At 48.0% G+C, this 16,402-nt stretch overlaps 1 protein-coding gene across 3 annotated transcripts; it reads left to right on the top strand.

Moving 5' to 3' along the window:
• Positions 1 to 528: 528 nt before the first annotated feature.
• HOXA3 (homeobox A3) lies at positions 529 to 16,161 on the top strand. 3 transcript variants are annotated; one of them, XM_041411554.1, is made up of 4 exons: positions 4,347 to 4,560; positions 10,897 to 11,150; positions 11,813 to 12,401; positions 13,854 to 16,161. In XM_041411554.1, the coding sequence occupies exons 3-4, from the start codon at positions 11,930 to 11,932 to the stop codon at positions 14,621 to 14,623; spliced, it is 1,242 nt and encodes a 413-aa protein (XP_041267488.1). In that variant the 5' UTR covers positions 4,347 to 4,560; positions 10,897 to 11,150; positions 11,813 to 11,929; the 3' UTR covers positions 14,624 to 16,161. The 3 variants fall into 3 exon arrangements, with proteins under 3 accessions (XP_041267489.1, XP_041267488.1, XP_041267490.1); XM_041411555.1 differs by lacking the exons at positions 4,347 to 4,560; positions 10,897 to 11,150 and adding an exon at positions 529 to 604; XM_041411556.1 differs by lacking the exon at positions 10,897 to 11,150.
• Positions 16,162 to 16,402: the final 241 nt, after the last annotated feature.

The raw sequence follows: 16,402 nt of genomic DNA, 5'->3' as shown, positions 1-16,402 counted from the left end.
TCAATTGTTAGTCTCTTAGTGAGCTTGTGGTGGCAGGATTGGGCCCCGGCTAACCGTCTGAATAAAAGCCCAACCACAATACGCCCCGCATTTAAACTGGAATCCTTTCCGAGTTTTATTCAGCAGAGATGAACACCACGACTTGTGTTTAATGTCTGTTCTTGATTAAATGATCCTAAACAAAGGTTTCCCAGAGGAAAATAAAGCAGACATTCATGTAACAAGAGTTAGGAATGACAATATTTCCAAACACTTGGAGACAGAAGGCATAGCTGTCTACAGGGAAAAAAAATAACGAAAAAAACCCAACCAAAACAACCGCACGCTTTTATTTCTCAGCTCCCCGTGCTCTTCACCCGGGTGGGAATCCACGCTCCTCGCGGGAGCCCGAGCCCGCTCCATCCCCTCCCGCCCCTCTCCGGGCTCTCCCAGCGCACCCGGCAAACCATGTACTGCCAATGAAGGAGCAAAATACCTCCCCCTGCACTCCCCGGTAAGGCACTGTTTGTTGCTTGTTTACAGGGAGCCCCGAAACGAAGCCGCTCGGCCGGGGCGGTGGAAGAAGCTGGGAGCGCCTCAGCCCAACCCTGCGCAGCTGGAGGAGGTAAGAGCCGGGCAGCGGCCGCTGCTTTTGCGCCGGTGGCAGCTGTAAGAATGCGATTTGCCTGGTACCTGCGTGAAGAACAAGACTGCTGGAATGAGATTTTGTTGTTGTTGCGATAAATATTTAACCTAGCTGGAATTTTTTTTTTTTTTTTCTGGATTGGCTCTATTCATCTTCCGTGGGTGGTGAATGCGCGTGTCTGGGCAGACAAAGAAGTGTACGGGACCTGAGTGATCGCCATCCTTATAAAGGCATTGGGGACAGGAAGGATGCAAAGTCATCTGAAGAGCGAAAGAGTTAGAGAATTTCTTTGTCCGTTCTTAGCTCCTTCCGAAATCAAAGGCACCAGGCGAGGGAGAGAGGGTTGGAGCCAGTTCGGTATTGAATGGCTGCTTATCGCGGCTTGTCTGTTCGCCTCCTCCTCGAGGGGTTCCGCAGCCAGTCCTGGAAACGAGAAGTGCATGTGGGGATGTTAGAAAACCTGATTTTTGTCTGCGTGCATACAAGAGAATGGTTCGCGAATAAATTTCGGGTATTTGTCCGTCCTGGCCTGCTTTGCACTGAGTGGAGGTCGGTGTCTGGTGGTTCGGAGTTGCTGAAGTCCTTGATGTGCTTGGTCCTCTGGCAGGAGAAAAGAAATGCTTTCCATAGTGACAAATTTTTTTTAATGCCGGCCGAAGAGAGGGGAGGATTACATAGAATTAGCTCAAATTCCTGCTAGATTTACCTGCTCCTTTTTGGATGTTGATGTACAATTAGTGTATTTTACTACCTTTTAAAAGCGGCCATAAATTACAGGATTACAAGGGCTCTTTGTGTTGGCTTAATGAGCTGCTTAAATCTTAACTACAAAAAGGCGCTGCAAATGTCTATTCACGCTTGCGTTCGGAAATTGAAAGCGAAAACACGAAGGTACGAAGGAACCTTCCTCCTGTGGCATGTACCCACAGCATGGCGGGCAGAGATATTTGGGATTCCTTAACGGACCCAACGCCGGCAGTCTCAGCTGACTCTGAGCAGAACTTCTCTCACAAGGGCACAGTCGATAACGCTGCTCTTTTTATCTACTTGGGAATGATCAAAGACCAACTTTATCAGGCGCACGGACGTAGGTGAACAGTTCTGCACCCCAGCAGATTGCAAATCTTTCGAGGTAGCGAGGAAATAAGTACTTATATCGTACGGGTGATGGTGATTCCCATTTCTTCTCCACATGGGAGTGATAGGCATACCTCTTACCGACTGGCATGCAAGTAAACCTGAAGCACAGTAAAAATTCTAACTCTAATTACAGTGAAGGTATCTTCAAATATCATTAATGCTAAGACTGGCTATTAATGCCAGAACGGGCACAAAGGGTCTCCCTTAATGAAGGCACGTTATGAACTCAGATCTGTTTGTTGTTACTGGGGCTGGAATTCAAACTCAGCTCCAAGGCATGTGTATAAAGCACAGAAAAGTCAGTAGTACATCTACTGATAAACTCCACATTTTTTCTACTAGAAACAGTCTTTCGGGTCTCCAAATCATCAAGGTAAACAACGTTGAGTGTCCAGGAACAGGAACAAAGCAAGAAACGGTGTGGCTAGGGAAGTCTAGCGCCTGCGACTCGCAGCATCATTTGAATTTGCATCTGAAATCTCGTAATCAAGCTACTAGAGCAAAGAAAACTTTCTACAAATTTGGCGGAAGAGAATAATTTTCAGCTGCAATTCAGGACAGCACAAAGTTAGGCAGACTCCCCCTTCTGCCTTCCCACAGCACACTCTGTGAAAGGTATTCACACGTCAAGAAGTTACTTTTCTTAAGAATTAATTAGTTTCCCCACTATATACACCAAGTTAATTGTTAAACAGTAGTTTTAGGATTAACTTGACCATTAATACCAATAAAGATGTTCACAGAAACAAGGTTTTGAAGCCAATAGCCGCAGCTAGCGTTAAGGCATTTCAGATGACTTATGATTGTGATTTATTGCTTTTGTAGTTTCTATTTGCTCAGGACTGTAACTTCTAAAGCCATCTTTCTACTTTTGATGCAAAGCAGTCGATAACTTTTTACAACAGCCCCAAGAAAGACTTGCTTAGCTTTTTTCAACATCTGCTCCATTCCCCATTAATTTCAGTTTCATTGTTGCATTTCAGTTGTGCGCTTCCTCTATGGGATGCAAACGCACCAAATTTAAAAGAGCGGTGAATCCATCTCAAGCAAATATCGGCCTTGGTTTACAATAAGTATGAGAGCTGTGGAGTCACCAGGCAAGCTAATAGTTACAGACTCGGGCATGTCAAGTGTGCCTAATGCCCCCTCTTTTTTAGGATATTTGTAGTTTTTATTCCAGTTCCTAGTGAGGGATAATGCATGCATACCCTGGATACTAACTTGGTCACTTCCTTAAGAAAAATTGCAAAGTTTTCTCCTGCTGTACCGCCACACTGACTTTGCTGCAATGCCACTACTGTACACTGTTACGAATGGGTTTACATTCCAGTGGCCCACTTTTACAATTCAGGCGACAGTATAATAAGGCTTGTCACTAACAAACCTTACACTAACACTAAAAGTCATCTTTAAAAAGAAACCGCCTTCCATTCTGTTCAATGAAGTGTAGGTGAAACAGTAAGAGGGGATATGTAGTTATCTTCTTTGAGCTTATGGGAGATGGTGGAAAGATTTGGGCAAGGGTGCATGTATGATGGTGCACAATGCTGGAGCCACAGAACTGAACCAGCAAAAAACCACGGCAAAAGAGTGAACTGTCTGATTTACTTTGACTCCTTCCAGAAAAGTTGTGTGAGTGGAGGGTTTCTTTTGTTTGTTTAGCTTATTGTGTCAATAGCACAAGTTAAACAATCTTACAGGGAAGATGTGATGAGTTCACACACAGTCGAAGCTGCCTGGCTCAGGGGCCACATACAACTTTGCTTTTTTTCTTTTTTTCTTATTTTTTTCCCCTTAGGCAAAGAACTCCCCCTCCCCAATTTTTTTTTTCTTTTCCAACGCTAGAAACCTATAATTTTGTGCATCACTCAAACTAGCTGTATAGGAAATGCGTAAGCACAGGTTTAACAGCAAGGTCCCAAAAGATTTTGCAAAATTCAGAGGCACGCCAGTGAAGGAAGGTGTATTCTTCATAGTGTGTTACGAGGACAAAAATCAACTAGCCTCTTAGAAGAGACTCTTTTTTGCCTTTGTCAGGTAATTATAGGTCTTTTTAGTTTCTACAGGAGCCCTGATGTAGCGTGTGGGAGTTGAGCAAGCCCTGTACAATGGCAGTGTAGAGGGAGCTGGGGGTGGGGGGAAGGCTGGTAATCGTCCCGTTTTGAAGGGGGCTGGAAATAATAGCATTAAGATTTGGGCTTTCTTCGGGGCTTGCAGAGGACATGCGACGTGGAGCAGAGTGGCGGGCCTCGGGAGCAAACGCCGGCTAATTAGGCTAAGTATCGAAGTGCAGCGTTATAAGAATTCCTCTTACCTTCCAATGGGTTTTGTGTAAAGAAATATTGATGTGGGAGGAAAGAAAATCAGACCAATCTCCCCCCACAGTCATCTGCATCTCTTAGATTTTTTTTTTCCCCTCCCTTAAAACTCTTCTTTAACATATTGGGTTAAGGCTTTAAAAAGCGAAGGCTCGCGCTAAGAAACCCTGTTCCTTCAATGATTCCCTATTTCAAATAAAAGGATTTAAGTTGACGTATGACCACGTGAGCACATAATACAGCGCATTATTGTGGCATTTGGAGTGGAGACCCGGTCTGGCTCCGTCTGCGATTACGCTTTTCCAGTTTCTGTTCAGAGCAAGCACTGCTTTCTATTATTTTTTTTTTCCTTCTGCCCCCATCACCGTCCCCACAAGAGCTGGCCATTTCGCTGACAGCTTTCGTTCCTTATGGAAAGGTTATTGTCGAGCCGAGAGGACGAAATGCTTCGTTAGAAAGGATGGATTTTATTTTAAGGTATTTCCGTTGATTGTTCATTTATGTGGTGAGTTATTGCTGTTCGAGGCAAAGGTCAGTAGCAGAGGCTGGAGTGAGTGCGTGTGTGTGCGTGCGGGTGTGTGTGCACCCGGAGCCAGGCTGCTTCCCCCTTTGTTTCAATTTGCTGTGGTAAATATTCAACTCTACCCTTGCAGCGAGCAGAGCAGGCAGAGTTTGCTTCTTTATTTATTTTTCTCCATAGAGATCCCACACTGCTGTTGATGGCCAGCTGCCTCCGCTACAGCCCCTCGATTGCCATTTTACCATTATTTATGGCCGGCTGGAGATAGGAAGCCTCTTTTATTGTCGTGTTTGAATATTTCCCCCCTTAATTTTATTCTATTATTTTATTTGTGTGTTTGTGTGTTTATTTATTTATGTATTTGGGCAAGTCGGAGAAAACGATGTGGGGGGTGTGTGATGCTCCTCTGTCGGGGTCGTGCTCGAGTGTGCGGCGGCGGTTGTTGTTTTATGGGTGTTTGTTCGGCCGCTGCCGCTCCGTAAATCGATGACTGTGCGATCGTGCTGCCATTTTATTTATGATGCTTTAGTGGTACTTTGTTTATTGTGCGAGGAGCGCTGCATGAGTGCTCAGCTCTATGGCAAAGCTTCCCCTTCCCAAATGAGCCAGGGCGCTCCTCTTTATTTCTCCGCGGTGAGAAGGAGCTGAACCAAGAGCCAGCCACGGCTTCTAACAATAAATCAGCCTTGAAAATGTGGGGGTTTATTCTGCCTCTCTGACTGGGGATCTGGAAAGAGAGAATCAAAAGGAGAGGAGTGGAAAGTATCTTCTAGGAAAACATATACTAGCTCTAAATTAATATCCATGCCGTCGTATACATAAATATAGATATATCCATATATATAAATATGTAAGTATTTGCGTATACTTATCAATGTGAATGCACAGATATAAATGCACTTTAAATGACAAAAATTAAAGATTACTTGGCTATCCAAAGAGGGCAAAACGCTAAATGAAACCCTGTTTCCGCGGTCTGCCCCGGCTTTGGGAAAGGTTGGAGCCCTGGGACTCTCTTTCCTCCAGTTCGTTCCATGCCTCTCGCTTATTCTTGTTGAGCCATTTTGTGTCCAGTTACGCGCTGTTTGTAATTGCTCGTCTTCTAAGGGGTCAGAAAGAGAGGGAGAGAGGGAGAAAAGTGAACGATGATAAAAACTCCGCTGAGAGCACCAGAAAAAAAAAAGGTTATTTCCACTAGGAACTATTCGCGGCCATTCTGCAGAGAACTTCAGGGTGATGTTTGGGATGGTCTCACGTTTCCCTGCTTTTTAAAGCCGCTCTCGAAGCAGAACTGACCCAAATAAATTTTATTTCCCCTTCTCGTCACACTGAAGCACGATGTCTCTCTCTTCAGCAAGGGAAGGAGAGCTCTTTTGCTCCCATCTGTGTGTTTAAAAGCCAACATTGGCGTTGCCGTATTTTGAAATGGGCCAAAATGTGCCTCAAAAATAAAATCCAAGCTTTAATTGCAGTTAAATTACTTGGCAGTCTTTCCTCTGATTTATGACCCAGTTTGGATGCATATTGACCCAGTTAAAACACTCATAAATAATACAGTCCTGCTCTAGAGTAAAAGAAAGCAAGAAGAGTTCTGGAGGAAAGGGGGATTTCGGCGAGTTGTGTAAATAACTTCAGTCTGTTGAGCAAATAGCAGAGTGCCTTGCCTCTCTAGTGTTAGAAAATATAAACAACAATTTAGATTGACCACGGCTTGCTTCGATTGTCCAGTCCTTCTCTAATTCAGCTGATATCCCCTTCTAACTCTCTAACGACTTGGACAAGCACCGCTTCCAGGAGTGGCCCACTTCTCCCTCACCTCCCTGCCTTGCTATTTCATCTCTAAGAGATCCCCCAGAAAGAGCCCTGAATTATGGTGCTGCCTGCTTCCATTTCGGGGCATCCAAGGACAAGGTGCTTTACAGGCATTATTTTATTCGGAAAATAGTAATTCGGGGGAGGTGGGGGGGAGGGAGGGGAGGGAGTGCCACAGAGTGGGACTCTTCGGGGAGAAAAGGCAGGTCATTTCTGACTCAGAAATCAGCCCCAAACACTGCCCGTCCCCCAGTCCCGTCCCNNNCCCCCCCCCAAGCTGAGCCCTATCTCTCTCCGTGGAATGGAGCAGAAAGAAAATATTCGGCCTCTGGGAGGGAAAGACAGATAAAAGCAGCGGGGTTCTGTGCGTTGGGACACTTATCCCGACATCATAGGAGACATTAAAAAAAATAATCATCTTCTCATGTTTAAAATTACCTCTTTGGGGAGAGGGGGGTCGTGGGGAAATGGGACTAATTGGAGAAATCTCGCAAAATACACTTTCCAGGCAGCAAGATGAATGGAAGAAACGCTTCCATATTCCTACGAACCACTTCGGTTCTCACGATTAAAGTGCTTACATACCCTTCCATTTCTTAAAAAAAAACTCCCTCCGCTTCCCGTTCCCCGTTCTTAAATACAGACATTTGGTCAGAAAATCCCGCTGGAGATGGCTCCCAAGTTGAAACGCGCTCTTAGGAAAAAGTCGCCCGGTTTTCGGCGGGGCCCCCAAAACAGGCAGGCTCCCCGGTGTCCGCAGGTTTCGGCAGTCCCCATCTTTTCTCTCCCTGTCCAAATCCTCCTCGCCAGTCCGGGGGGCTCCGCCGGGGCTCAGCGCTGCCTCTCAGTATTTGGCCGGGCAAGTGGGCGAATGGCAGATCAGCAGTTTCAGAAGAAAGTGTGGGGTTGATTATTGACTAAAAAGACTTTTTTTTTTTTTTTTCTTCCAAAGCAACATTCACAGGATTGTTTGAAGCAAAACGCATACGAAGGATTTTTGCCTCTTCTCTCCTCCTACGCTGGCCGCTTCCCCTTTCATGTGGTGCCTTCTCACTTATGCCATAAGGAGCAAGTGTTTTCTGTTTTAGTGCTCTGTTTACAGCTTTGGTGCACGAAGTCATAAATCTTGCATAGCCATAAATGACAAAAACCATTGGTATGCGTAAGAGGCCACCCCAGCCTTATAGTGCTTTTTATTTCTCGCTTCCCCCTCGCTTTGTTTGTGTTTAAAGATGACGCTGGGTTCCCTCGTGCTTTAAACGGACTAGTTATATTTATAATGCCTTAATTAACGAAGTAACGTCAAGTTTACACCTAGATTTTATTCTTAGGCTCCGCTTAATGCTCGGAGCCCAGAGCCCCGTTACCGTCTGCCAGACGGGAAGGATCCCCAACTTTGTTTAAGTTCTCGTTTGCACGGTCGCTGCGGTGTTTCTGGTGCAGGAAACTGGGGGGACACCACCACCCCCAAACCCCGCGGGGCTGAGGAAAGAGGCCAGATCCTTCCTCAGCTGTGCCGCGGAAAGAAGGCGAAGGCGAGCTGCGAGGAGCCGGGCCCGCGTCCACGCGAGGCTCCCACCCACGCATCCCCACGGGGTGCTGCGGGCACCCCGACCCGTCTGTGCAGCACATGTGCGTGCGTGAGCGCCTCTGTGCCCGTCCTGGGCGCTGGAGATATTTGAGGGGGGCAGGGGGTGTCTGTGTGTACATCTGTGTGTGTGTGCGCTCACGCATGCATGAGTTAATAATTAGTAACTCTAATGATTTCCAGCGTGGCTCTGAAAGCATTGCCCAGAGCGGGGATCCTGGTGGGCTTCGGTTGGCTCTCCGGACCCAGCCCCGGCTCTCCGGGCTTTGCTCCCCTCCCCGGGACTCAACCGGGGCTGTGCGGGGCTCCCGGCAGTGGGGAGCGGCAGAGGGGCTATTCTGCAGCTGCCCCCCAAGCCCACCGGTAAGAGGGACAAACTCAAACCCCCACAGCAGCACCCTGGAGGCTGGTGAGAGCGACCCTTTGTGAGCGCCGTTTGTCTTCATTAGCATAATTTTCCTGGACTTCGGTGACGCCCGGGTGCGGGGGGGCCGCACTCCTTCACTGCCGTGCTCCTGCGCTCCCTCCCCAGCCCCCACCCTGCCCCATGCTTCCCCAGGCGGCCGCCTTTCTTTCTTCCTTCCTTTTTTTTTTTCTTTTTTTAATATTTTCCTATTTTCCCCGCTCCAACTCCCCCCCACACCCCCACCCCCCTCCTTCCCTCTTTCTCCTTCCCTTCCCAGAGCAGCCCTGGGAAACATCCCCGTCCTCCGTGCCCCGCACAGGGGGAGCACGGTACGCCGAGGACCGGCTCGGGGTAGGGTGCGCAGCTGGAAGCGTCAGGGGAGCGGGGTAGGCGGGTGTGCGGAGCAATCGACCCCATCCCGTGCGGGGCAGGACTCGCCCCTCTCGGCCGGGGGGTGCCGGGTGCCGATAAGCTGAGCCGGTGCCCACCCCGAGGCCGCAGGGATCGAGTTGGGGCAGACAGCCCCTACTCTCTGGGTTGTGTCGCCTCCAAAAAAAAAAAAAAAAAAAAGGAGAGAGAGAGAGAGAGAGGGAGAGAGAGAGAGAGAGCATGCTGGCTTCCGCCTCAGTCGTCAGAAGTTAAGGTAAGCAGGCCACAAATACGCTGCTATCAGTCGTGAATGGCGGAGTTTATGTCCCAGTGATTTATGACCGTAGACTTAAATGTCGGTTCAAGAAGAGTTCACAAGCTGGGGCTTCCTTCCAGGCAGTGACTGATACCCTTACACTTCGTGTTCAGGCAGCTCTCTCTCCTCTCTTCCCCCCACCCCCCACCTTCCCTCAACTTTGTCTTTATCTTTCAGGAAATCTTTCAGGGGGGCTGCCTGGTTTTTCGTCCTACAGTCAGAGTTTGGGGCTCGGTTGGGAGTTACGGGGTAAAGATCTGGTGTGCTTGGGAAGGGCGGGGGGAAGCGCAACGAAGGAGAGGGTAGGAGAGAGCTGAAGTAGGGAGTGGGGAAAACCAAGCGGACTTGCCTTCCCAAGCAATTTTCATCTGCTGTTTCTGGGCTGTCTGGGTGGAGGGAGAGAAGTTGGTAAAGTGCAGAGCCTTGTATTGCACAAACCGAGACGGAGCCGATAAAACAGGCATTGGAAAGCTTGGGGACCCATTTGTGTTTGTAAAACCTGCCTTTTTGTCTTCGAAGGGGAGAGGAGAGCTCTGCCCATCCCAGACACCGGCTGGGGTGGTAAATCCACCTCCTCTCCCCTTTCCCGTTAGGACGCTGTCGAGATCGTTGTCGCTCTTAATCCCGCTATTCCCACTTTCTCCTGGAATGACCGGGCGCTCCTCAGGTTACCCCCGCTTCTCTATAACTTTGTAGGAAGTGATTAACTTGGCGAACCCAAACTCGGGATCTGATTTTTTTTTTTTTTTTTAACTTGCTGGCAGACGGCCGAAGCTCCAATAATATTTTGCCTTCCAAGTAAAGTTGCCTATTGTCTGCAGGCCGGCAGCTACGGGAGCAGCGCACCCCGCATCCTCGCTCCGCGCTGCCCGTCCTGCCAGCGCCACAAAACTTCGCAGCGGCCGAAGGAAGGTGAAATATTTGATGTCGCGGTCATGAAAGGCGGGTGCCTTTGTGAAATCACCGCTGGCTGATTGTTTCCTCCTTCTCCTCTGGTAGTGGTGTCTATAGTCTCTCTTTCAAAGGAATTGAGAAAAATCACACCAGGCCTCGATAGCAGAGGCAAGGAGAGGCGAGGAGCTGGAAATTGTGTATGCGCCTCAGATCTCCACTTGCTTATTAGCTTAATAGCATCCAAAGAGCTTGATTAGTGCAATAACAGGGTAACCGCCCTGCTGTAGGTGTGTTACCTTCATTTTGTTACGATCTAACAAAGGGAATACTGTTTTCTAAGAACTTGTATAACTTGAAAGGCGTAGAATGAGCTCGTTTGGTGCTTGTGTTGTGTAAGGCTTTTCACCCCTAAGCATTTGTCCTCGTTAGATGTTTTTTGGGGAAAATATCCAGCTGCTTAAGTACAGGGAAAGTGGTAAAAGGAAAGAGGCTCTTCTGATCTGAAAAGACGTGGTTATTTGCCAGCAAGGGGTTAGGAGGACGGTGAGAAACATACTTCAGTTTCTGAGAACAATGTAAGTGCGTGTGGAAACACCTCCTAGATCGGAGGTTATGCACAGGTCTCCTCTCTCATTAATACCGGCGATTCTTTAATTGGTTATTTTCAGGCAAAAAAAAAAAAGGGGGGGGGGAAGGGATTCGCCCGGGCAGGAGAAGCATTCTCTGAGTTTGTGTCCACCCTCTCCCCAGCCAAGTGACCCTCATACATCAAATTACATAGCAGTTTCCAAGACAGAACCTATTATCGCTAAGTTGGAAGGAAAGTTCAAGCCGTGGTCATGGAGATGAACGCTGGTTTTTCAGGTTTCTGGTGTGTTTTTTTCCCCCAATCCATCATGTTTTAACAGGTAGGATCTGGCTGATTCCACGAAAAGTTAGTGTCTTGAAAATAACTGCTGAAAAAAACAAACCAACGACCGCCCCTGCTGGCCTCTCTGGAGGGGCTCTGAGCGGCGCCGGGCGCAGTTGAGGCCGGACCCACTCGCGAGTGGGAGGCAGGCTCGGGGCTCGGCGGAACGGCCCAAGCCGCGCTCCAGGACCGAGAGGGAGCCGCTGCGGGCGGCGGGCGGGGCTCGCCCGGGCAGAAACCACTGCTGCCAGGGTGCGTGACCTGGGCGGCTCGGGGTGGTGTGCGGGCACGGCGGGGAGAAGCTGCTGGCTTCGTTTATTTTCCTATCGAGCATTTCATAGACAAGCCCAAATCCATCACTTGGGTAGGGGTGTTTAAATATCCCTGCCTAGGAAACCTTTCCACCCTGCTCCTGCCCCCTGCCACACGTAGACAGGAGCCATCTCTTATATTTCTTTGAAGTTGTATGAAGAGCCGTAACCAGGAGGGAAAGGCTAAAAATAAAGCAAAGCTGGTTAAAGGAGAGGGTTTGATGTTAGAGTTGGACTGAAGTAATAGCCCAGCCCCTTTGCATTACCGATTCCTCGATCACCCTTATCTCAGAGACCGGTATTAAAACAGCCTCTTGTTGATAAACCATCAACCCGCTTGCTCTGTTCCTTAAGAAGAAAGAAATAATAATAATAACAAAACAAACCTAGAAAGCCTCTATCCCGGTGCAGCAAAGCACATATTTGTAGCTGCCAGTAAATCCAGGCAGCTTTTATATCGAAATGCTCCACGCCTGAGGCCAAGTCATGCTGCTAAATATTGCTGACCACTTTTTCTTTTATGGCTTTCATGTCACTTAGCTATTGAAAGTAAGATGGATTTGTACCATTTCTTCACCCTGCTCTGCTCTCCCCACACCCCAGGTCTGCCCGGAGAGGCCATTGGAGGAAGAGCGCCACGTGACAGAGGGGTGCCAATGTTATTCTCCAAGGGTGTCAAGACCCTGTCAGTTTGCGAAATAAATATTGGGAAACAACGAAATGCAAAAAGCGACCTACTACGACAGCTCTGCAATCTATGGTGCCTACCCCTACCAAGGAGCAAATGGTTTCACTTATAATGCGAGTCAGCAGCAATATCCTCCATCTTCATCACTTGTGGAAACTGAGTACCACCGCCCCGCGTGCTCCCTCCAGTCCCCTGGCAGCTCTGTGTCCCACCACAAGGCCAATGACATCAGTGAGAGTTGCATGAGGACCCTCCCCAGCCAGACTCTCCAGCCCCCCAGCCTCGCTGACCCACAGGCTCCACCGCAGCCGCCTCCAGCCCAGCAGTCACAACCTCCACCTCCGACCTCCACCTCACCACCTCAAAATGCCAGCAGCAACCCTGCCCCGGCCAACCCCACCAAGAGCCCAGCTCTTAACTCACCCACCGTGTCCAAACAGATATTCCCATGGATGAAAGAGTCTCGGCAAAACACAAAGCAGAAAAACAGCAGTTCCAGTTCAGGTATGAAATATGCTCCCCCTCTCCCTGGGTATTCCTGGGCTGACTATGCATCTGGTGGGGAGGAGGGCTGTTTTATCCACCTTCACTTCAGGGAGGGGAGGGTGGGGGCTTTTTCACCCTCTGAGCTGACCCCATGAAACTTTTGGAAAGGGCTTGCCATCACTCAGCTTATTCACTGAGGGGAGCTCGGTGAAAAAACACGCCATACAAAACTTTCCCAGCCTTGCAGAATGGATCTGAACTGACTTTGCTTCCTAGTGGCAGAACCACTTGTGCCCTCCAGCATCTATCACATTTCTTAGGTAATCCCCTCTTCAGTAAATCATGTCAGTGTGGAGCAGCCCAGGCCTTAAGCCAGAGGCATGTCCCAAGTACTTTGTTGGCATGGTGCTGTTAGATTAATAAGACAGTGACCTATCTCTGCTGAAGTGTAACGGGAATAAAATAGCTCATAATCATGTGCAGGCAGGATCAATGCCCTGCATGCAGTCAGAACCTCTTCCTATTTTAATAAGGTGATTGGCAAAGTTACAAGCCTGGTAAACAAAAATCATTCAGGAGTGCTATAAACTTCAGCCCATAAAACATTATTTGAGGGATGGAAGTGTATATCAACGCTTTTATTACTCAAGGAAACCCAAACTGATAACACCAGTGCTAGCTCCAAAGCCCAGAAGTCAGGCTTCTTCTGATTTCTTCCTCTTTTTTGCTTAAATGTGCCTTAGAAATAGAGTTCAAAACTTTAACAAATGTTTTGCTGGTCTGCTTTTTAAAGCTGTGGTAACACTGCTGTTTTCAACCTTCCATATCATGTATTTATTTGATTTAAAAGCAGCAAAACTTAGATATATCTCTATGCTTATATGCAAGCCTAGCTACTGTGTGTTCTTCTTTATATATATTATACTTCCCAATCACTACCGTATGTTCATGCTATATACCAGACATGATAAAAAAAATCCACTATACTGATAATTCTATATTTATATGTTAAAATTTTGTATTGTAGATATCTAGCCTTCAGGCATTTGTAGCTGATGTATATATATATAAATATACATATATATATATGGAGAACAGCTATTTCTCGAAGACTCTGATCCCACTATGTCAGCAGAGCCACAGGTTCAGTTTCAGCGCTTCTAAACCTCTCTGTGTTTCCCTGAACCTTCCTTGCTCCTCTTTACCAAGCTCAAGATATGTTGGATGCTGTCATTCTTAGGGGAAGCAAGTGTAGTCAGACAGTGACACTAATGAGGTCAAGGAACTCTTTCAAGGCTTGGAGCTTGGCACAACTGAGCTCATGCCTTGGGGGAGCACTGGCTGCACGCATGGGCATCCTTCTTGCCTTTGGGAGCTGAAGTCTCCAGGTGCTGGTGTTGTTGGCCGTTTTCTCATGTTGCCGTGTGTAGGTTTGCCATGCTGACTGTGTTCTTTGTGTGATTTACATAGGTGAGAGTTGTGCTGGTGATAAAAGCCCTCCAGGGCAAGCCTCCTCTAAGCGAGCCCGTACAGCTTACACAAGTGCCCAGCTGGTAGAACTGGAAAAGGAGTTCCACTTCAATAGGTACCTTTGCAGGCCAAGAAGGGTAGAAATGGCTAATTTGCTCAATCTCACAGAAAGACAGATCAAAATCTGGTTTCAAAACCGCAGAATGAAATACAAAAAGGATCAAAAGGGAAAGGGTATGATGACCTCTTCAGGAGGACAGTCCCCAAGCAGAAGCCCCGTCCCTCCGGCTGCTGGGGGATATCTAAACTCTATGCATTCTTTAGTAAACAGTGTCCCCTACGAACCCCAGTCGCCTCCACCATTTAACAAGCCTCATCAAAACACCTATGGCATCCCTGCATCGTATACTGCTCCTCTTAATAATTGCCCACCTCCTCAAAAGAGATACACGGGGACAGCAGCTGTGACACCTGAATATGATACTCATCCTCTTCAAGGCAACGGTTATGGGAATCCACATATACAGGGAAGCCCCGTCTATGTAGGGGGCAACTACGTGGAGACCATGACCAATTCTGGGCCTTCCATCTTTGGTCTAACTCATCTCCCTCATCCTCCCTCTGCCAACATGGACTACAGCGGGGCTGGGCCGATGGCCAACAATCACCACCATGGACCTTGTGATCCACATCCAACATACACAGACCTTACCGCTCACCATCCTTCTCAGGGAAGAATTCAGGAAGCGCCCAAACTCACTCATCTGTAAGAGACAGGAGTCACTAAGAGGAACAGCAAGCCCCCAAGTTTTGGAAAGTACTCATCCCTTCCCTTCTCTCTCCTCCCCCCAACATGTGCCCTACCCTTCCCTTCTCGTTTCTTTTGTTCGTTTCGGTTTGTTTTGTTTCCTTTCGTAAAAGCGTTTTCTAGTTTATGTGACGTAGCAATATTTGTTGCTTGAATTGCTCTATAGTTTCACTAGTGGATATTTATCTTCTTGAACTGTAGCCTTGTGTCTCACTTTGGGAGTATGCAGAGGCTTTATACTTTACCTTCTACACTTTTATCAAAACAGGGTATATGAACAAATTTTCTATAAAAGGAATTCTTAAATGTGAATTTGTTCGTACATGATTGATCCCACGGGGAAGCAATTTTTTTTATTGCACTTCTTTTAAATAGCAAGAAAGACATCAAAAGCGCTTGGACAGGGACTTCCTGGACAATTATTGATACGTGTAAGTCTTTCAATGTGTGTATGCTGGTGAACATTCAGATTTATTTATATTTTTTTTTCGCAAACATTGAATAATCTAAGTGTTTAAAATTTTATTTATCCCCATTTGTTCATATTTATATATATATAAAAAAATCTGTACCCTGAATATTCAGGAGGCCATATATTAGATGGCATATCGGCACGTGTTAGAAATATCATTTGAAAGGAAACTATTAACTCCTTTTATTAAAAATAGTGATAATAATGATGATGACGATGCAATAAAACCTGGGAAAAAAGATCGCGGTTTGAATACTTTATGCTTGTAACATCCAGCTAGGCAAAAAGTGTGTGAAGCTGAAAAGGCTAGATTTGTTTTGAAAGTTATACATTCCTTGCTGCTCACGTTCTGGAAAAAAAAATAAAGTTTTTATTCTGAATAATAAAGAGTTAAGGACATGTTCTTCGCAGCTCAGGGGAATGGAGAGCCCTTCATGACGTGGGGAGCTAGGAAACTCGTCTGTAAACTTACACGAGGGTCTGCTCACCCCAAGGGCCCCGCGATGCCTTTTCAGCATTTCATAGGCAGGGAGAGAGATTTTTCTTTTCCCTTCTCTCTCTCTCTCGCTTTTTTTTTTTTTTTTTCCCTCCTTTCTTCCAGCAGGGTTTCAGGGCCCGCGGCCGCCGCCTCCTCCCGCACCCGCTGCGCGGTGCCCGGCGGGCGCGGATCGCCCCCTCCCCGCGGGGTCCGGGGGGGATCGGCCGCGGAGCAGCGCCGGGAGGACAGCCGGGGCTGTGGCTGTGGGTGTACGAGCGTGTGTGGGAAGCACAGGCGCCGGTGCTCAGGACGCAGCCCCGCGTGGGTGCGGAGGGGCCTCCTGGTCGCTGCGCTGAGCCGGGCGGTGGCGGCTGCGGAGCCCGGCCAGCGGAGCCGGGACAGCAGCGTCCGGCCCAGCCGCGAACGCGCTGCGGGTGAATGCGCGCACTGCTGCTCCTTCCACTCGCTAACCCCGCCGTTTTCCCCTTTTCCTTTAAGAAGTGGATTTTACCTTTTCCTTTCCCTATTTTTCCCCCGCCCCCGAATTATTATTTTTTAAAAATATTTTACTGGGACGGATTTAATTTTTGCTGAGCCGCCTTTCCTCTCACGGCAGCCTGAAGGTGTGGGGGAGGGGAGCGTTGTGTTCCGTTTCTGTGTGCGGGTGTGTGTTTGTGTCGGGGAGCGGCGGGGGGACACGGTACTGTAGAAGGGTGACGGTCCCTGCCCCCAGTGGGCACCCGTAGGCGTCCCCGGTCCGAATCGGCTCGAGGTAGAATGGAGAAACCCGC

This window comes from Onychostruthus taczanowskii, unplaced genomic scaffold (assembly GCF_017590055.1).
Source record: "Onychostruthus taczanowskii isolate IOZ18803 unplaced genomic scaffold, ASM1759005v1 scaffold36, whole genome shotgun sequence".
Taxonomy (NCBI): domain Eukaryota; kingdom Metazoa; phylum Chordata; class Aves; order Passeriformes; family Passeridae; genus Onychostruthus; species Onychostruthus taczanowskii.
Note: the sequence above shows the minus strand (reverse complement) of the source record. Positions and strands in the feature narration are given on the sequence as shown.

Coding starts and splice junctions, on each gene's coding strand:
- HOXA3 (XM_041411555.1), top strand. CDS start 11,930: ATGCAAAAAGCGACCTACTACGACAGCTCTGCAATCTATGGTGCCTAC. Junction 12,402..13,853: donor AAACAGCAGTTCCAGTTCAG/GTATGAAATATG, acceptor TGATTTACATAG/GTGAGAGTTGTGCTGGTGAT.